The following is a 22500-nucleotide window of genomic DNA, read 5'->3' on the forward strand; positions in this document are numbered from 1 at the left end:
TGAAGATGTGTGGGTTATTGATACTGGTACTATAAATACCTCCTACAGAAAACTAAACAGTCAGGCTAGTGTTCGTATGTGTGTGTGTGTGGGGGGGGGGGGTCCTCTGCTGGTCTCTCATTGGCAACCCCAGCAGCTGATTAAATATGCATCTCACACACTTTATTTGAAAGGCATGTGAACAAAACCCTTCACCAACAGTACTACAAAACAAGGGAGGAAAGAGGGAGGGAGGGAGAATCCTTTTGGAACTTTTGTGAGTGGTATGTTTACTGTTAATGTTTTATTGTTTATTTCACTTTTGTATATTATCTATTTCACTTGCTTTGGCAATGTAAACATATGTTTCCCATGCCAATAAAGCCCCTTGAATTGAGAGAGAGAGAGAGAGAGAGAGAGAGAGAGAGAGAGAGAGAGAGAGAGAGAGAGAGAGAGAGGATGTAGTGTGTGTGAACGGTTCGCAGAAGAGAGCGGGAACGGAACGAGACAAAAGTGGGCAATTACCACTTCCAAAAGGGGTCGCTCGGTTCCAGACACTCATGGCTTTATTGAAACAACAGAGCAACAAGAGAGCCAGCCCTGGTAATGGCTCCAGAGCAGCACATCAAGTCAAACGCACATCGACTCCCACACATCGATCCAGGCACAGCCATAGTTATAAATACTGCCACAACAACAGCTACAGTTACAGCCACCGTTACAGCCACCGTTACAGCCATAGATACAGCCACCGTTACAGCCACCGTTACAGCCACCGTTACAGCCACCGTTACAGCCATAGATACAGCCACCGTTACAGCCACCGTTACAGCCACCGTTACAGCCATAGATACAGCCACCGTTACAGCCACCGTTACAGCCACCGTTACAGCCACCGTTACAGCCATAGATACAGCCACCGTTACAGCCACCGTTACAGCCACCGTTACAGCCACAGATACAGCCACCGTTACAGCCACCGTTACAGCCACCGTTACAGCCACCGTTACAGCCACAGATACAGCCACCGTTACAGCCACCGTTACAGCCACCGTTACAGCCACCGTTACAGCCACAGTTACAGCCACAGTTACAGCCACAGATACAGCCACAGATACAGCCACCGTTACAGCCACCGTTACAGCCACCGTTACAGCCACCGTTACAGCCACAGATACAGCCACCGTTACAGCCACCGTTACAGCCACCGTTACAGCCACAGTTACAGCCACAGATACAGCCACCATTACAGCCACCGTTACAGCCACCGTTACAGCCACAGATACAGCCACCGTTACAGCCACCGTTACAGCCACAGATACAGCCACCGTTACAGCCACCGTTACAGCCACAGTTACAGCCATAGATACAGCCACCGTTACAGCCACCGTTACAGCCACCGTTACAGCCACCGTTACAGCCACAGTTACAGCCACAAATACAGCCACCGTTACAGCCACAGTTACAGCCACAGTTACAGCCACAGATACAGCCACAGATACAGCTACAGTTATACCTAGTCTACAGCTACAGTTATACCTACAGTCTACAGCTACAGTTAAACATACAGTCTACAGCTACAGTCCACAGCTACAGTTATACCGACAGTCTACAGCTACAGTTAAGTCTACAGCTACAGTCCACAGCTACAGTTATACCTACAGTCTACAGCTACAGTTATACCTACAGTCTACAGCTACAGTTATACCTACAGTCTACAGCTACAGTTATACCTACAGACCACAGCTACAGTTATACCTACAGACCACGGCTACAGTTATACCTACAGACCACAGCTACAGTTATACCTACAGACCACAGCTACAGTTATACCTACAGACCATAGCTACAGTTATACCTACAGACCACAGCTACAGTTATACCAACAGACCACAGCTACAGTTATACCTACAGTCCATAGCTACAGTTATACCTACAGTCCATGGCTACAGTTATACCTACAGACCACAGCTACAGTTATACCTACAGACCACAGCTACAGTTATACCTACAGACCACAGCTACAGTTATACTTACAGATCACAGCTACAGTTATACCTACAGACCACAGCTACAGTTATACCTACAGACCACGGCTACAGTTATACCTACAGACCACAGCTACAGTTATACCTACAGACCACAGCTACAGTTATACTTACAGATCACAGCTACAGTTATACCTACAGACCACAGCTACAGTTATACCTACAGACCACGACTACAGTTATACCTACAGACCACAGCTACAGTTATACCTACAGACCACAGCTACAGTTATACCTACAGACCACAGCTACAGTTATACCGACAGACACCAGCTACAGTTATACCTACAGACCACAGCTACAGTTATACCTACAGACCATAGCAACAGTTAAACCTACAGACCACAGCTACAGTTATACCTACAGCGCACAGCTACAGTTATACCTACAGTCCATAGCTGCAGTCTACAGCTACAGTTATACCTACAGCGCACAGCAACAGTTATACCTACAGTCCATAGCTACAGTTATACCTACATACCACAGCTACAGTTATACCTACAGCGCACAGCTACAGTCTACAGCTACAGTTATACCTACGTTCTACAGCTACAGTTATACCTACAGTCCACAGCTACAGTTATACCTACAGTCTACAGCTACAGTTATACCTACAGTCTACAGCTACAGTTATACCTACAGTCTACAGCTACAGTCTACAGCTATACCTACAGTCTACAGCCTACAGCTACAGTTCTACCTACAGTCTACAGCTACAGTCTACAGCTACAGTTCTACCTACAGTCTACAGCTACAGTCTACAGCTATACCTACAGTCTACAGCTACAGTCTACAGCTACAGTTATACCTACAGTCTACAGCTACAGTTATACCTACAGTCTACAGCTACAGTTATACCTACAGTCTACAGCTACAGTTATACCTACAGTCTACAGCTACAGTTATACCTACAGTCTACAGCTACAGTTAAACCTGCAGTCTACAGCTACAGTTATACCTACAGTCTACAGCTACAGTTATACCTACAGTCTACAGCTACAGTTAAACCTGCAGTCTACAGCTACAGTTATACCTACAGTCTACAGCTACAGTTATACCTACAGTCTACAGCTACAGTTAAACCTGCAGTCTACAGCTACAGTTATACCTACAGTCTACAGCTACAGTTATACCTACAGACCACAGCTACAGTTATACCTACAGTCTACAGCTACAGTTATACCTACAGTCTACAGCTACAGTTAAACCTGCAGTCTACAGCTACAGTTATACCTACAGTCTACAGCTACAGTTATACCTACAGTCTACAGCTACAGTTATACCTACAGTCCACAGCTACAGTCTACAGCTACAGTTATACCTACAATCTACAGCTGCAGTTATACCTACAGTCTACAGCTATAGTCTACAGCTACAGTTATACCTACAGTCCACAGCTACAGTTATACCTACAGTCTACAGCTACAGTCTACAGCTACAGTTATACCTACAGTCTACACCTAAAGTTATAACTACAGTCTACAGCTACAGTTAAACCTGCAGTCTACAGCTACAGTTAAACATACAGTCTACAGCTACAGTCCACAGCTACAGTTATACCGACAGTACACAGCGACAGTTATACCTACAGTCCATATCTACAGTCTACAGCTACAGTTATACCTACAGTCCATATCTACAGTCTACAGCTACAGTTATACCTACAGTCCATATCTACAGTCTACAGCTACAGTTATACCTACAGTCCATAGCTACAGTTATACCTACAGTCCATAGCTACAGTTATACCTACAGACCACAGCTGCAGTTACACCTACAGACCACAGCTACAGTTATAACTACAGACCACAGCTACAGTTAAAACCAAAAGACCACAGCTACAGTTATACCTACAGTCCACAGCTACAGTTATACCTACAGACCACAGCTACAGTTATACCTACAGACCACAGCTACAGTTATACCTACAGACCACGGCTACAGTTATACCTACAGACCACAGCTACAGTTATACCTACAGACCACAGCTACAGTTATACCTACAGACCACAGCTACAGTTATACCTACAGAGCACAGCTACAGTTATACCTACAGTCCATGGCTACAGTTATACCTACCTACAGACCACAGCTACAGTTATACCTACAGACCACAGCTACAGTTATACCTACAGTCCACAGCTACAGTTATACATAGAGTCCATATCTACAGTCTACAGCTACAGTTATACCTACAGTCCATATCTACAGTCTACAGCTACAGTTATACCTACAGTCCATAGCTACAGTTATACCTACAGTCCATAGCTACAGTTATACCTACAGTTCATAGCTACAGTTATACCTACAGTCCATATCTACAGTCTACAGCTACAGTTATACCTACAGACCACAGCTACAGTTATACCTACAGACCACAGCTACATTCTACAGCTACAGTTATACCTACAGTGCACAGCGACAGTTATACCTACAGACCACAGCTACATTTATACCTACAGTCCATAGCTACAGTTATACCTACAGACCACAGCTACAGTTATACCTACAGACCACAGCTATGGTTATACTTACAGACCACAGCTACAGTTATACCTACAGACCACAGCTACAGTTATACCTACAGACCACAGCTACAGTCTACAGCTACAGTTATACCTACAGTCCATATCTACAGTTATACCTACAGACCACAGCTACAGTTATACCTACAGACCACAGCTACCGTTATACCTACAGTCCACAGCTGCAGTCTACAGCTACAGTCTACAGCTACAGCCATACCTACAGTCCACAGCTACAGTCTACACCTACAGTTATACCTACAGACCACAGCTACAGTTATACCTACAGGCCAGAGGGAGAGGTAGCGTATGGTGGGCCAGGAGGAGAGGTAGTGTATGGTGGGGCCAGGGGGAGAGGTAGTGTATGGTGGGGCCAAGGGGGAGAGGTAGTGTATGGTGGGGCCAGAGGGAGAGGTAGTGTATGGTGGGGCCAAGGGGGAGAGGTAGTGTATGGTGGGCCAGGAGGAGAGGTAGTGTATGGTGGGCCAAGGGGGAGAGGTAGTGTATGGTGGGCCAAGGGGGAGAGGTAGTGTATGGTGGGGCCAGAGGGAGAGGTAGTGTATGGTGGGGCAAGGGGGAGAGGTAGTGTATGGTGGGGCCAATGGGGAGAGGTAGTGTATGGTGGGGCCAGAGGGAGAGGTAGTGTATGGTGGGCCAGGAGGAGAGGTAGTGTATGGTGGGGCCAGGGGGGCCAGGGGGAGAGGTAGTGTATGGTGGGCCAAGGGGGAGAGGTAGTGTATGGTGGGCCAAGGGAGAGAGGTAGTGTATGGTGGGCCAAGGGGAGAGGTAGTGTATGGTGGGCCAAGGGGGAGAGGTAGTGTATGGTGGGCCAAGGGGGAGAGGTAGTGTATGGTGGGCCAAGGGGGAGAGGTAGTGTATGGTGGGCCAAGGGGGAGAGGTGGTGTATGGTGGGGCCAAGGGGGAGAGGTAGTGTATGGTGGGGCCAAGGGGGAGAGGTAGTGTAATGGTGGGGCCAAGGGGGAGAGGTAGTGTATGGTGGGCGAAGGGGGAGAGGTAGTGTATGGTGGGGCCAAGGGGGAGAGGTAGTGTATGGTGGGCCAAGGGGAGAGTAGTTTGTGGGCCAGGGGAGAGGTAGTGTATGGTGGGGCCAAGGGGGAGAGGTAGTGGTATGGTGGGGCCAAGGGGGAGAGGTAGTGTATGGTGGGCCAAGGGGGAGAGGTAGTGTATGGTGGCCAAGGGGGAGAGGGTAGTGTATGGTGGGGCCAAGGGGGAGAGGTAGTGTATGGTGGCCAAGGGGGAGAGGTAGTGTATGGTGGGCCAAGGGGGAGAGGTAGTGTATGGTGGGCCAAGGGGGAGAGGTAGTGTATGGTGGGGCCAAGGGGAGAGGTAGTGTATGGTGGGCGACGGGGGAGAGGTAGTGTATGGTGTGGGACCAAGGGGGAGGGGTAGTGTATGGTGGGCAAGGGGGAGAGGTAGTGTATGGTGGGGCCAAGGGGGAGAGGTAGTGTATGGTGGGCCAAGGGGGAGGGGTAGTGTATGGTGGGCCAAGGGGGAGAGGTAGTGTATGGTGGCCAAGGGGGAGAGGTAGTGTATGGTGGGGCCAAGGGGGAGAGGTAGTGTATGGTGGGGCCAAGGGGGAGAGGTAGTGTATGGTGGGGCCAAGGGGGAGAGGTAGTGTATGGTGGGCCAAGGGGGAGAGGTAGTGTATGGTGGGGCCAAGGGGGAGAGGTAGTGTATGGTGGGCCAAGGGGGAGAGGTAGTGTATGGTGGGCCAAGGGGGAGAGGTAGTGTATGGTGGGGCCAAGGGGGAGAGGTAGTGTATGGTGGCCAAGGGGGAGAGGTAGTGTATGGTGGGCCAGAGGGAGAGGTAGTGTATGGTGGGGCCAGAGGGAGAGGTAGTGTATGGTGGGGCCAAGGAGGAGAGGTAGTGTATGGTGGGGCCAAGGGGGAGAGGTAGTGTATGGTGGGGCCAAGGGGGAGAGGTAGTGTATGGTGGCCAAGGGGGAGAGGTAGTGTATGTTTGGGCAACAGCCAGGGGAGTATGGGAAAAGGGATTTTGTCACCTGAATGTCTCAGAGCTATGACACCTCTTCACAGATCTCACAACTACCAACTTCCTCCTCAACTCTCCCATCAACACTCATACATTCACAAAGTTGGTGGCTAAGCCACAGTGCAGTCCCTTGGCTTATTTACATAGCCTTATGGGACTATTCTGAAGACTATTACCACCATATAAGCCTTTTCAAAGGCGTCATATGAAATAGTATAAATGCATAGCACACATGCATAACTCTGATTGGTAATGAGATTGGGTCATTTTGTTGCCTCATCCAATGAAACGCCACACTGATTGTCCTTACGTCAGAAGAAGTGAGAAATAGTACTGCTCCAATCTCCGCTCATCACTCTCTCCCGAGACCTCCAATCAATCTGCAATAAAATAACGAGAGGACAGGAAGGACTTAAACGCTCCCTATCTCTCAGCAACTCACTCACTCACCCACTCAAACTAGCCAACTACATTAAGGGGTGGAAGTGGAGACGGCGGTGGCGGATAGATTCTCTCGCCCTCCCTCCCTTCCCTTTTCTTACATTTTGATCGCTTAATAACATACAATTGACTATCTGAGTGCAATCTGACGGTCAGGGCTTATTTCCACAAGTTTTCCCCAGGCGAAAGGCTCTGTATCTATGGATGTTAACCTGGTCGAGCCACAGGGTAGGTGGCTCTGGGGGATATTTCTGTGTCCCAAATGGCACCCTGGGATCTGGTCAAAAGTTGTACACTACTGTATATAGGGTACCCTCTGAGACACAACCTCAGTCTCACACTGTGTCTTCTCTCTCTCCCTCTCTCCTTCTCTCTCTCTCCCTCTCTCTCCCTCTCTCTCTCTCTCCTTCTCTCCCTCTCTCCCTCGCTCTCTCTCTCCCCCCCCCCCTCTCTCTCTCCCTCTCTCTCCCCCCCTCTCTCCCTCTCGCTCTATCTCTCTCCCTCTCCCTCTCTCCCTCTCTCCCTCTCTCTTGCCCACAGCGCTGGCGCTCCTAGCCCCGGGCAATAGTGGTAATGTCATATTTTTATTTAATTAGGGTCTATTAAACATAATTAAATCGCGCTGAATCTTAAGACGGCTAAGTGGCAATATAAGGCAGTCGCTGAGCAAGGCTCCGTGTCCTGCTGATACTGGAGAGTAGAAAAACGATTCAATTCAACCCAGAAGTGGTTCCACTTCAATGGCTGCCCTATATACTCATATATAACATTGACTTTCCTTACAGCAGGCCAGGTCAGGGGAGGAAGAGAATGACTACTGTAAAAGGGAATGGAATACGAGGTGATGCAGGTGTGGACGACATTTCTCTAAGCTGAGGAGCGTTTTTCTGTTCTTTTCTTTCTTTCCCCCTTGATAAGGATTTTGGATATCAAAGCATTTTTTTAATCAACATCCTGAACGGAGTAGGGGCTGGGTTGTTGTGTACACCACTGCGTTCTGCTTTCAGATATGCTCTGTGTTGTGTTTCCTCCACAGACATACTAAATAACAAAACAGACTATTTCAGCCAGGTTGCCTGCTGTACTGAAAACACACTCCAGATGGCAGGGAGTGATCACTCAGTCCTGGCCCCTCCCCTTCCTGTGTGAGAGCTGTCAGTCGCAGGGCAGGTGTGTAGTGTGGTGATGAGATGGTGTCTGATGGCTGGGTGAAGCAAGAGAGTGTGCAGCCTGTCAAAACAACACATCTATGTCTGCTAGGGAGTATCCCCTCTCTCCCCCAGACACACATCAAACTGCTGTTTGGACGTGAAGACTTATCAGAACAGAGAGAGGCTGAGACAGAGGCCCTCAGAGCACAGAGACTGATAATGTTGTTCTGTTCACAATCAGCTGCTACTATTACTGTGGAAGCTATCCCTCCCTCCCTCCCTCAGAAGCTGCCAGATGGATATATTTAAAGAGGGAAAAAACTAACAATTAATGCCAAATTATCACTACTTAGAGAGCAAAGATACCGCTTCTATTTTTTTAAAGCAGTGTGTTTGTGTGTCTGTCTTCTTTTCCTCTTTTCCATTTCATGTTGAGAACAAATGGAAGAGGAAAGGTTTAGCCTAAAAGAATACTTTACCCTGCTGGGAGGCAATTATGAATGGGGGTTGGCTGCAGGCTTGTGTTTAGTCCCACGCACAAACTGACATTCAAGCTTCTTAATCTCTTTCTGAGGACGGCACCTCTGTTCCTCGCCCTGCTTTCTATCTCTCACACCCCATTCTCTCTCGCTCTTGCCCTGTCTTTCACTCCCTCTCCATCTCTCTCTCTTTATCTCTTCGCTCTCTCACAATAATTTAAGGTGTAAAATGTACTCCTGTAAAAACTGGAATAATATTTACAAAGGCACATTTCGCCTGTCCTTAATTTAATCTTCCTTGATTATTCTCTAAATTAAACGCTAGCAAAAAAAATTACTTATTAAGTTCATCTTCTTGGATATATTTAATGTGTTAATTGTATAAGACTGTGAGAAGAACTTAGTAACATTAAATGCTACTGGTGTGGTTTAATTTGCTATTGGTGCTTCGCACATCAGATTTCACCTCTAATATGTTTTTCCTTTTTAATCTGGAAATAATTTCCAAGTTCTGTTATTAAAATAAATATTGTGCAATTAGATTTTTCACAAGCATAATTTATTTTTAAATGTAGAGCTGATTTCACAAAAAGACTATGCAGTAAGATAGTTGTTGATAATATGTGGTAACATATTTATTTGGATAGACCATCCGAAGATGCTCTGCAGACTATCAAATATGAATACTAAATCCCCTTAACGCGACCTCAAATTAACAATACCAATCAATTAGTGCACATGCCTGAGTACACTTCTCAAGGCAGGCTCCACGCAGCTGTGAGGTGTCATTAAGTCGTGGTCTATTTACAGTCTACCTCTCCCTCCTTGGAGAATAAGAGCACAACATTTAAAAAAATAAATAAGATGAAGATTAAATTTAAGACACATTTTGAACATGACTCAGATGACCATATCAAATAGCTATTTGGTGTTTATGTAGCTAGCTCTATAAAAATAGATCAACTGTTAAACTGCACATGCAGGGAGCTGCAGTGGAGTGCATTCTAAGGCAGAAAGGAAGGGACCTTCTGAGAGGTGTTGAGAGGAGTTACACAGTTCCCCTAAACACTGGTGTTTTACAGCACCGGCCAAATCGCAGAGCCCACACACACTGGAGTGTGGTTTTTGATTCATGAAAACATTCTTGGCAAATGCTTTTGCTTTCGTTCGTCTTGCGCCGGTCCAAGAATTTCACCTCTAGTGGCACAATACGAATGCCCCCGGCCGTCCCTCTTAATCATGGCCCCAGTTCAGAAGAAAAACACACAAAATAGAACCGGAGTCCTATTCCATGGATTTGCAGACTTGGGAGAGCATGACTCGGTGCAGAATAGTACTGTTCAGTTCTAAAATACTACACAGTAGCCATCAATCCTCTGTTTTATATAAAATACCGCATTCCAGGGCAATATGAACATATTCAGATAAACCTCCACATCTGTTCTCTGTCTGTAATGACTACCAGTCTGAATCAGGAATCAGTGTGGAGACATTTCCTGATTATTAAGGGACATCTAAATACGAGTATCGTAGCAGTGGTGGCAAGGAATAAATCATCTTTGCCCCCGCGGGTTACCTTCACAAATAACGATTGCAGAAAGAAGGAAATGGAGACGGATGACAGAAAAAAGAAAGAGAGAAGAGAACAAGAAAATCTAAAGAAAAGCTGTTATGATTAAGACCGAGTCGGTGTTATAAACCGCTCCCCTGCGTTGGTTTCCCCGCGGTAACTTTGTCCATCCCAGAATTTAAAAAAATGATGAGACCCATTTCCCCTGTGTTCCCTCTGGGTTTCTTTGTGGAGGACTGTTGTGAAAGATAAGTCTGGTGGAAAGGAGCTCTCTCTCCCCATGCCTCCAGCTGCTCTAAAGTAAAATGCCTCTTACCTCACTGAATAGGAAACTACCTATTTTAATCCTGCTCCGGTTTTCCTCTTTCTTTGTGCCTATTTGAATCTTAATGAGCTTTTCACCTTTTAAGCAGATGGCTTAGGCTGGATTTGTCCATGAGAGTAGGGGTGTACAATTTGTTTCAACTAGCCGAGTCCTTGAGGGGGTTTTAGGGCCTTGAGTGGGTAATGTGCTGTTTCTCCTCTCTCCTCTCCTCACGGCACCCGCCCTAATGAAATCCGCTGAAGGAAAAAACAGCTCTCCCTCTCTCTCCTTCTCTTTCTCTCTCCTTCTCTCACTACTCTCGCTCTCTAATTTGGGTGTGAGCACTAGCACAATCTCAACAGGAAGGCCCTGTATGACTGCTACAGAGGTAAATGAGAGGAGAGAGAATGGTCATCAGTTCTGGAGAGCTGTGTGACAGACAGACAGACAGACAGACAGCGCAGGTCTGTGTGTATGATGATTAAGTGCAAGTGAGAGAGACAGTGCACGTCTGTGTTTTTAGAGAGACAGTGCAGGTTTGTGTGTGTGTGTGTGTGTGTGTGTGTGTGTGTGTGTGTGTGTGTGTGTGTGTGTGTGTGTGTGTGTGTGTGTGTGTGTGTGTGTGTGTGTGTGTGTGTGTGTGTGTGTGCGTGCGTGCGTGCGTGCGTGCGTGCGTGCTGCGTGCGTGTGTGTGTACTGTGTATGTGTAACCTACCAGCCAGGACGCTCTCCTGCTTGGGGAAAATTCCTTTGGTCGGCGTCACCATCAGCCTCTCGTCCTCTGGTGTCACCTGGATTCCAATTTCCACCGGTTCCACCACTTTCCTCAGCTGGCAGTGGCCGTGGCGACCCTGGTTCTGCTGCTGCTGGTGGGGCGGGGAGGGGCTGCTGCGGTCAGCGGCCATCTTGTCGTAGCAGCCGTGGCCTTGCAGTAGGGCCTGGCACTGCTTCTTCTTGTGCTCGATGAAGAGCAGGATGTCTCCCAGGGGAAAGTTCATCTGACACTGGCCACAGGTGAGCAGGTCGTGGTCAACCAGACCCATGGCCAGGCTGTTTGATAGGCTGGGGTCCAGCAGGGCCGGGTGGGACAACAGGGGGTGAGGGTGAGGGAGGGTGAGGGAGTCAGACATGGACAGTCCGCCATCCACATGATCAGACTCCGCCGCTGTGGGAGCGAGAGAGAAAATATTATAAATAGTGAGATTTGTTCTGTGGAAGTGTAGAACAGAGCTCTGGGGTATAGAACTGTCTGCATTGCTGTGGAGTCAGTGCTTTTCTGTTCTCCCTGATTGCTACAACCACCACACACCTGGCAGAGCCCTCCCTGAATGTGTCATCTTACATACGCACGTACGCGCTCTCACACACACACACAGAGCGGCGAGCAGCAGTAATTTTGATAAATCTGCATGTGTGGGACAGAGACCGAGCAGAAAAGTAGGTGCTATTAATATTCAACAGAGAACTGGAGATGATGGAAGTGAGAGAAATAGAGAGAGAGAGACATACAGAGAGCGAGAGAGAGAACGAAAGAGAGAGACATGCAGAGAGAGAGAGCAAGAGAGAGAGAGAGAGAGAGAGAGACACATACAGAGAGTGAGAGCGAGAGACATACAGAGAGAGAGAGAGATACAGAGAGAGAGAGAGAGAGAGAGAGAGAGAGAGAGACATTAATATATATATATATATATATATATAGAGAGAGAGAGAGACATACAAATAGAGAGAGAGAGAGAGAGACATGGAGAGAGAGAGAGAGCAAAGAGAGAGAGAGAGAGAGAGAGAGAGAGAGAGACATACAAATAGAGAGAGAGAGAGACATGCAGATAGAGAGAGAGAGAGAGCAAGAGAGAAAGAGACATACAGAGAGAGAGAGAGAGAGAGCAAGAGAGAAAGAGACATACAGAGAGAGAGAGCGAGAGACATACAGAGAGAGCGAGAGAGAGAGAGATATGCAGAGAGAGAGAGAGAGCAAGAGAGAGAGAGAGACATATATACTGTAAATATATATATATAGAGAGAGACATACAGATAGAGAGGGAGAGACAGAGAGAGATAAAGAGAGAGAGACATACAGAGAGTGAGAGCGAGAGACATACAGAGAGAGAGAGAGAGAGAGACATACAGATAGAGAGAGACAGAGAGACAGAGAGAGACAGGGAGAGAGAGATACAGGGAGAGAGAGAGACAGAGAGAGAGAGAGATAGACAGGGAGAGACAGAGAGAGAGAGAGAGAGAGAGAGGAGAGAGAGAGAGAGAGAGAGAGAGAGAGAGAGAGGGGTATTTGCCACGACCATGAAAGCATGAAACTCTGCAGATCTGCTGGCTGATTCTGTCACCTATATAAACAACAGACCACAGAACACAGAACATGCTCTTAGGCCCTCTACTCTCTCTCTCTTCCTCCTCTCCCTCTTTACCCCCTTCCTCTCTCATTGCATCCATTTTGAAATCTCATTCTCACCTTCCAACACGCGACTACAATCGCCTCTTTGTAGTCCCAGGCTCTCGCTTGGTGTTGCCACCTTCAGCGTAGGCGAGAGAGCCCTGACAAAAAGCCCACCAGGGACGTCCTATACTTCTACCAGTTAGACACACACACTACTGTTGCTGTTCTATTTGACAGTTTACCCCCCCCCCCCCCCCCCCCTTGGAGCTGAGAGCAGACCGTCTCTCTACTGTACTATGGTTGCTGTGTTGTACTGTGGTGCTCAGGTTCAGGTTCAAGCCGGCAGACAGCATGTTTGTAGATACGTGGGGTGTATGTAAGCTGTGATGTTATCGCCACGACAGTCATAGGTAAGATGTTATCTTCACACACATACACCAGTGGTGCAGGGTAAAAGGGAGAGAGAGAGAGAGAGGAGTCAAGGAGAGAGGTAAATTGGTACGCAGGAGAGAAGCTGGGGGTGAGGACAGAGGTAAAGACAGGGGTTAGAGTCAGTGAAAACGACTGAGAGAAAGAGAGAGATATAACAGAGGTAGAGGTAGTGTGAGGGGGATAGAGCCACTGGTAGAGAGAGGTAGGTAGAGAGAAGGTAGAGGTAGTGTGAGGGGGGATAGAGCCACTGGTAAAGAGAGGTAGGTAGAGAGAGGGTAGAGGTAGTGTGGGGGAGATAGAGCCACTGGTAGAGAGAGGTAGGTAGAGAGAGAAGGTAGATGTAGTGTGAGGGGGGATAGAGCCACTGGTAAAGAGAGGTAGGTAGAGAGAGAAGGTAGAGGTAGTGTGGGGGAGATAGCCACTGGCAGAGAGAGGTAGATAGAGAGAGAAGGTAGAGGTAGTGTGAGGGGGGATAGCCACTGGTAGAGAGAGGTAGGTAGAGAGAGGGTAGATGTAGTGTGAGGGAGAGAGCCACTGATAGAGAGAGGTAGGTAGAGAGAGAAGGTAGAGGTAGTGTGAGGGAGAGAGCCACTGGTAGAGAGAGGTAGGTAGAGAGAGAAGGTAGAGGAAGAGGGGGGGTAGAGCCACTGGTAGAGAGAGGTAGATAGAGAGAGGAGGCAGACCCACTGGTTACCCTCTAGGTTGCAGAGAGCTGGTAGTCTCATCCACCAAACTACCAGGTGTGAAACAGGGAAGGGACTCAGGGGGTATGCTAATTTGGTATAGAGCAGACTTAACTCACTCTATTAAATTAGTCAAAACAGGAACATTTTACATTTGGCTAGAAATTCAAAAGGAAATGATCTTAACAGAGAAAAATGTCCTCCTGTGTGCTACCTATACCCCCCCACTAGAATCCCCATGTTTAATGAAGACAGCTTCTCCATCCTGGAGGGGGAAATCAATCATTTCCAGGCCCAGGGACATGTGATAGTCTGTGGCAGCCTAAATGCCAGAACTGGACAAGAACCTGACACCCTCAGAACACAGGAGGACAAACACCTGCCTGGAGGTGACAGCATTCCCTCCCCCATAAGCCCCCCTAGGCACAAATATGACAACATAATCAACAAAAACAGGTCACAACTCCTGCAGCTCTGTCGCACGCTGGGTATGTACATAGTCAACGGTAGGCTTCGAGGGGACTCCTATGGTAGGTACACATATAGCTCATCTCTTGGCAGTAGTACGGTAGACTACTTTATCACTGACCTCAACCCAGAGTCTCTCAGAGCGTTCACAGTCAGCCCACTGACACCCCTATCAGATCACAGCAAAACCACAGTCTACTTGAACAGAGCAATACTCAATCATGAGGCATCAAAGCCAAAGGAACTGAGTAATATTAAGAAATGATATAGATGGAAACCTACCAAAAACCAATTAGGCAACAACAAAGACAACTTCCTGGACAAAACATTCCACTGTAATAGTGAAGGTGTAAACTTGGCAGTAGAAAATGTTAACAATATATTTGACCTCTCAGCTTCCCTATCTAATCTAAACATGTAAAACAGAAAACCAAAGAAAATGGACAACAATGACAAATGATTTGATGAAGAATGTAAAAACCTAAGAAAGAAACCTGTCCAAACAAAAACATAGACCCAGAAAACCTGAGTCTACGCCTTCACTATGGTGAATTACTAAAACAATACAGAAATACACTACGGAAAAAGAAGGAACAGCACGTCAGAAATCAGTTCAATGTAATTGAAGAATCCATAGAATCTAACCACTTCTGGAAAAACACGAAGAATGATCTATCCAAAATGGAGATGTATGGGTAAACCACTTCTCCAATCTTTTTGGCTCTATAACAACGAACAACGAACAAAGACTAAAAACATATACATGATGAAATACAAATCTTAGAATCAACTATTAAAGATTACAGGAACCTACTGGATTCTCCAATTACCTTGAATGAACTACAGGACAAAATAAAAACCCTCCAACCCAAAAAAGACTCGTACATTTCCTCAGTGAAAACAATGTACTGAACAAATGTCAAATTGGCTTTTTACCAAATTATCATACGACAGACCAAGTATTCACACCCTATTTGACAAACAAATAAACCAAAACAAAGGCAAAGTCTTCTAATGCTTTGTGACTTCAAAAAAGCATTCGACTCAATTTGGAGGGTCTGCTATTCGAATGGATGGAAAGTGGTGTTGGAGAAAAAACATACGACATTATAAAATCCATGTACACAAACACAATTGTGCGATTAAAATTGGCAAAAAACACACACATTTCTTCCCACAGGGCCATGGGGTGAGACAGGGATGCAGTTTTAGTCTCACCCTCGTCAACAGTGAAGAGGCGACTCCGGGATGCTGGTCTTCCTCTGTCCAGTGTCTGTGTTCTTTTGCCCATCTTAATCTTTTCTTTTTATTGGCCAGTCTGAGAGATGGCTTTTTCTTGGCAACTCTGCCTAGAAGGCCAGCATCCAGGAGTTGCCTCTTCACTGTTGACGTTGAGACTGGTGTTTGCTCATACAATTTAATGAAGCTGCCAGTTGAGGAATTGTGAGGATTCTGTTTTTCAAACTAGACACTCTAATGTACTTGTCCTCTTGCTCAGTTGTGCACCAGGGCCTCCCACTCCTCTTTCTATTCTGGTTAGAGACAGTTTGCTCTGTTCTGTGGTGGGAGTAGTACACAGTGTTGTACGAGATCTTCAGTTTCTTGTCAATTTCTCGCATGGAATAACCTTCATTTCTCAGAACAAGAATAGACTGACGAGTTTCAGAAGAAAGTTATTTGTTTCTAGCCATTTGAGCCTGTAATCGAACCCACAAATGCTGATGCTCCAGATACTCAACTAGTCTGAAGAAGGCCAATTGTATTGCTTATTTAATCAGTACAACAGTTTTCAGCTGTGCTAACATAATTGCAAAAGGGTTTTCTAATGATCAATTAGTCTTTTAAAATGATAAACTTGGATTAGCTAACACAACGTGCCATTGGAACACAGGAGTGATGGTTCCTGATAATGGGCCTCTGTACGCCTATGTAGATATTCCATTAAAAATCAGCTGTTTCCAGCTACAATTGTCATTTACAACATTAACAATGTCTACACTGTATTTCTGATCAATTTGATGTTATTTTAAAATGGACAAAAAATTTGCTTTTCTTTCAAAAATAAGGACATTTCTAAGTGACCCCAAACTTTTGAACGGTAGTGTATATATCAACGAACTGGCGCGGGCACTAGAACAGTCTGCAGCACCGGGTATCACCCTACTAGAATCTGAAGTCAAATCTCTACTGTTTGCTGATGATCTGGTGCTTCTGTCCCCAACCAAGGAGGGCCTACAGCAGCACCTAGATCTTTTGCACAGATTTTGTCAGACCTGGGCCCTGACAGTAAATCTCAGTAAGACAAAAAATAATGGTGTTCCAAAAAAGGTCCAGTCGCCAGGACCACAAATACAAATTCCATCTAGACACTGTTGCCCTACAGCACACAAAAAACTATACATACCTTGGCCTAAACATCAGCGCCACAGGTAACTTCCACAAAGCTGTGAATGATCTGACATAAGAAACAAAAGGAACATAAAATTTGACATACCAATTAAGATCTGGCTAAAAATATTTGAATCAGTTATAGAACCCATTGCCACTTATGGTTGTGGTGTTTGGGGTCCGCTCACTAACCAAGAATTCACAAAATGGGACAAACACCAAATTGAGATTCTGCATGCAGAATTCTCTAAGAATATCCTCAGCGTACAATGTAAACACCAGATAATGCATGCACGGCAATACCCGCTAATTATCAAAATCCAGAAAAGAGCCGTTAAATTCTACAACCACCTAAAAGGAAGCGATTCCCAAATCTACCATAACAAAGCCATCACCTACAGAGAGATGAACCTGGAGAAGAGTCCCCTAAGCAAGCTGGTCCTGGGACTCTGTTCACAAAAACACAGAGACCACACAGAGCCCCAGGACAGCAATACAATTAGACCCAACCAAATCATGAGAAAACAAAAAGATAATTATTTCCAATGTGTCTAGAAATTAACAAAAAAACTGAGCAAACTATGTGTCCCTAAACAGAGAGTACACAGTGGCAGAATACCTGACCACTGACTCAAAATTAAGGAAATCTTTGACTATGTACAGACTCAGTGCCGAAGGCAGACCTGGCTCTCAAGGTTAGACAGGCTATGTGCACACTGCCCACAAAATGAGGTGGAAACTGAGCTGCACTTCCTAACCTCCTTCCCAATGTATGACCATATTAGAGACACATATTTCACTCAGATCCACAAAGAATTAGAAAACAAACCCAATTTTAATAAACTCCCATATCTACTGGGTGAAATATCACAGCAGCAATATTTGTGACCTGTTGCCACAAGAAAAGGGAAACCAATGAAGAACAAACACCATTGTAAATACAACCCATATTTATGCTTATTTATTTTCCCTTGTGTACTTGAACCATTTGCATATCGTTACAACACTGTATATATACAGTACATAATATGACATTAGTAAAGTCTTTATTATTATGGAACTTCTGTGAGTGTAATGTTTACTGAGGTAGTGTAGAGGTAGTGTGAGGGGGGAGAGAGCCACTGGTAGAGAGAGGTAGATAGAGAGAGGGTAGAGTTAGTGTGAGGGGGGATAGAGCCACTGGTAGAGAGAGAAGGTAGAGGTAGTGTGAGGGGGGAGAGAGCCACTGGTAGAGAGAGGTAGTTAGAGAGAGGGTAGAGTTAGTGTGAGGGGGGAGAGAGCCACTGGTAGAGAGAGGTAGATAGAGAGAGGGTAGAGGTCGTGTGAGGGGGGAGAGAGCCACTGGTAGAGAGAGGTAGATAGAGAGAGGGTAGAGTTAGTGTGAGGGGGATAGAGCCACTGGTAGAGAGAGGTAGATAGAGAGAGGGTAGAGTTAGTGTGAGGGGGGAGAGAGCCACTGGTAGAGAGAGGTAGATAGAGAGAGGGTAGAGTTAGTGTGAGGGGGGATAGAGCCACTGGTAGAGAGAGGTAGTTAGAGAGAGGGTAGAGTTAGTGTGAGGGGGGAGAGAGCCACTGGTAGAGAGAGGTAGATAGAGAGAGGGTAGAGGTCGTGTGAGGGGGGAGAGAGCCACTGGTAGAGAGAGGTAGATAGAGAGAGGGTAGAGTTAGTGTGAGGGGGGATAGAGCCACTGGTAGAGAGAGGTAGATAGAGAGAGGGTAGAGTTAGTGTGAGGGGGGATAGAGCCACTGGTAGAGAGAGGTAGATAGAGAGAGGGTAGAGTTAGTGTGAGGGGGGATAGAGCCACTGGTAGAGAGAGGTAGATAGAGAGAGGGTAGAGTTAGTGTGAGGGGGGAGAGAGCCACTGGTAGAGAGAGGTAGATAGAGAGAGGGTAGAGTTAGTGTGAGGGGGGATAGAGCCACTGGTAGAGAGAGGTAGTTAGAGAGAGGGTAGAGGTCGTGTGAAGGGGGGTAGAGCTACTGGTAGAGAGAGGTAGATAGAGAGAGGGTAGAGATAGTGTGAAGGGGGGTAGAGCTACTGGTAGAGAGAGGTAGATAGAGAGAGGGTAGAGTTAGTGTGAGGGGGGATAGAGCCACTGGTAGAGAGAGGTAGATAGAGAGAGGGTAGAGTTAGTGTGGGGGGGATAGAGCCACTGGTAGAGAGAGGTAGTTAGAGAGAGGGTAGAGTTAGTGTGAGGGGGGGATAGAGCCACTGGTAGAGAGAGAAGGTAGAGGTAGTGTGAGGGGGGGGGGGTAGAGCCACTGGTAGAGAGAGGTAGATAGAGAGAGGGTAGAGTTAGTGTGAGGGGGGGATAGAGCCACTGGTAGAGAGAGGTAGATAGAGAGAGGGTAGAGGTAGTGTGAGGGGGGATAGAGCCACTGGTAAAGAGAGGTAGATAGAGAGAGGGTAGAGGTAGTATGAGGGGGGAGAGAGCCACTGGTAGAGAGAGGTAGATAGAGAGAGGGTAGAGTTAGTGTGAGGGGGGGATAGAGCCACTGGTAGAGAGAGGTAGATAGAGAGAGAGGGTAGAGGTAGTATGAGGGGGGAGAGAGCCACTGGTAGAGAGAGGTAGATAGAGAGAGGGTAGAGTTAGTGTGAGGGGGGGATAGAGCCACTGGTAGAGAGAGGTAGATAGAGAGAGAAGGTAGAGGTAGTGTGAGGGGGGGGGGGGGGGATAGAGCCACTGGTAGAGAGAGGTAGATAGAGAGAGAAGGTAGAGGTAGTGTGAGGGGGGATAGAGCCACTGGTAGAGAGAGGTAGATAGAGAGAGGGTAGAGGTAGTGTGAGGGGGGATAGAGCCACTGGTAGAGAGAGGTAGATAGAGAGAGAAGGTAGAGGTAGTGTGGGGGGGGGGGGGGGGGATAGAGCCACTGGTAGAGAGAGGTAGATAGAGAGAGAAGGTAGAGGTAGTGTGAGGGGGGATAGAGCCACTGGTAGAGAGAGGTAGATAGAGAGAGGGTAGAGGTCGTGTGAAGGGGGGTAGAGCTACTGGTAGAGAGAGGTAGATAGAGAGATGGTAGAGGTAGGGGGGGGGGGTATAGCCACTGGTAGAGAGAGGTAGATAGAGAGAGGGTAGAGGTAGAGGGGGGGGGGGTATAGCCACTGGTAGAGAGAGGTAGATAGAGAGAGGGTAGAGGTAGTGTGAAGGGGGGTAGAGCTACTGGTAGAGAGAGGTAGATAGAGAGAGGGTAGAGGTAGAGGGGAGGGGGTATAGCCACTGGTAGAGAGAGGTAGATAGAGAGAGGGTAGAGGTAGTGTGAAGGGGGGGTAGAGCTACTGGTAGAGAGAGGTAGATAGAGAGAGGGTAGAGGTAGAGGGGGGGTATAGCCACTGGTAGAGAGAGGTAGATAGAGAGAGGGTAGAGGTAGCGTGAGCCCCTAGAGCGCTGCTCAGGTAGCCCTGTTTACATGTCCTCCAGGACTCTCTCTCTCCACTAATTTTAGATGATGGATCACCAGCAGGCTGTGCGTCCTTCTGCCATTTGTCAACGCTCCAAATTATAAATGCAGACAGATGTGTAATGTCAAACTGAGCACAGGCCTTTTGATTTACTGTATGATCCACCGTTAGCAGGGGTTTATTTTAGCTCATGTTTATTTTTAACAGACACAGCCAGAATGGGTTCAAAACAGCATCCTAAATTATCAGCACAGTAAAATTGTATACAGGACATTAATTGGATAGAAATTCTGTGTTTATTTTTTATATTTTATAACATATAATATGATAAATGATGATTATTTACTAACATACCTATGGACCCTGCAGTAAGAAGTAGAAGAAGAAGAGCCGATATTGCTTTGCTGTGGTGTAAAGGAGCCATTGCCTGATCTGGGCAGGATGACCTTGTAGTGGAGATTGGGACAGGAGGGACACTTTGCTTCAGCTTCTCTTAGCCAGCATCATGTCTACATGCAAACCGTTGCGTTGTATGATCACACTCAGGAGGATAACATCAGCTGTGTGTGTGTGTGTGTGTTGTGTGTGTGTGTGTGTGTGTGTGTGTGTGTGTGTGTGTGTGTGTGTGTGTTGTGTGTGTGTGTGTTGTGTGTGTGTGTGTGTGTGTGTGTGTGTGTGTGTGTGTGTGTGTGTGTGTGTGCGCAACAGAGACCCGATGTGACCTGCAGGCATAGGCAGGCCATCTGTGCATCAAATTAGGCTGCAGTGGTTCTCCTATGTAAATTAACAGGCCACTGAGATCAGAACACACACACACACACAGCTATTAACAATAGTGCACTCTGCTGACCTAGTTGACAACCCCATGCCTCAGCTCCTGAACTCTCCATATGAAATATGACGGCCTGTTTCTAATAATGACGTTTGGTGAATTGATTGTTCTATTAATTAAAATTAAAATAAAACAGAAGATAATTTTTCATTTAAATATTCAAATTTTCCTTTCGCTGAATAAAGGTGTACTAAATACAAGCCCTCGCATAACGTGAGTCTCATAGTGGCAGTCACAGGGGATGTGTGAGACAACCGTGCGTAATGTATGTCTTTGCACTGCATTGTGGGAGCTGCGGTCTATTTCCTGATGTGAGTCGGGAGAGGTGTGACAGGAAGTGACTGAAGACAGCTCAATACTCTCTTCCAGTTCAGGACCATTGAATCACGGCCTGGTCCATGTTGCTCTCTGATAGGTGTTACTCACAGCAGACCAAATATTGATACCAGAAAGGTCTGGGTCTTATAGACTACATCAGTGGTGTTAGTGGAGACTGGGCTAACAGGGCTCTGGACTCTAGAAGACTGGCATGGGTCAACAAAGAAACATTGACCTCTCATCCATGAACAGCAACCGTTCCCGAAACACAGGCTAATAAAATCCATCCATTGTGGAGAAGCAGGACAGAAATGAAAGCAATATGGCATTGTTTGTCTAACTGTCACCTGACCCAGTACTAGTTCAAAATCCAAGACAGGCAGCCCTATTCCCGACGCACCTTGGTACACTCACGCACACTGTCGTCCACAAAATCCATTTGCTACCACCCCCGACAACCATGCTGTCACCTAGGTAACATTACATGTCATTTTTCTCTCTGATCCCTCAGAAAATGTCAGAGGATGTTATTCATCTTCATCCAGCACACAGGAGGTCTGTGTCGCAAATAGCACCCTATTCTCTATATAGGGCACTACCTTTGACCAGGACCAATGTTGCTTGGGTCAAAAGTATTGGGACACAGCCTACAGACTAGGGGGAAGATAGGGAGAAAGAGAGAGAGGATGATATCTGCATAGTGGGGTTTAAAAAGGACTTATTCCTATAGAGCTTGTACTGAGATATGGTCTATATGGTGGGGCTAATGCACACCGAAAACTCAAGGTATTTGACTTGTATTGAAGTCAGTGTTTTTATTTAAAGAAAAGAAAATAACTTTGAAATAAAATGTCTATTTGTTTTCTAACTGACAGATTCTCTGTGTTTTTTCTCTCTGAGACGCATCATTAGCAGGTCTTGATGATGTTGGTAGGTTGCTGCTCAAGATGGCTTGGTGTGTGTCTGGGTCTGTCTGAGTAAATGACAGAAAGGAAGAAGCGCTCGACTTTGGCCTAATTGACCAAATAAGGCTGGCTGAGTCTGAGGGGGCTTTGGTCAAACGTAGTGCACTATAGAAGGA

The 22500-nt window shown here is 46.5% G+C and overlaps 1 protein-coding gene across 1 annotated transcript in view; it reads right to left on the reverse strand.

Annotated features, from left to right (window-relative positions):
* bcl11ba (BCL11 transcription factor B a) overlaps window positions 1–22500 on the reverse strand; it is a gene marked incomplete in the record, with an annotated part of 84341 nt that overhangs the window by 46352 nt on the left and 15489 nt on the right. Inside the window, 1 exon segment of the mRNA XM_031828670.1 lies at window positions 11295–11676. Within this exon segment, the coding sequence (XP_031684530.1) occupies window positions 11295–11676 (382 nt within the window).

Source organism: Oncorhynchus kisutch, linkage group LG7 (genome assembly GCF_002021735.2).
Source record: "Oncorhynchus kisutch isolate 150728-3 linkage group LG7, Okis_V2, whole genome shotgun sequence".
Classification (NCBI taxonomy): domain Eukaryota; kingdom Metazoa; phylum Chordata; class Actinopteri; order Salmoniformes; family Salmonidae; genus Oncorhynchus; species Oncorhynchus kisutch.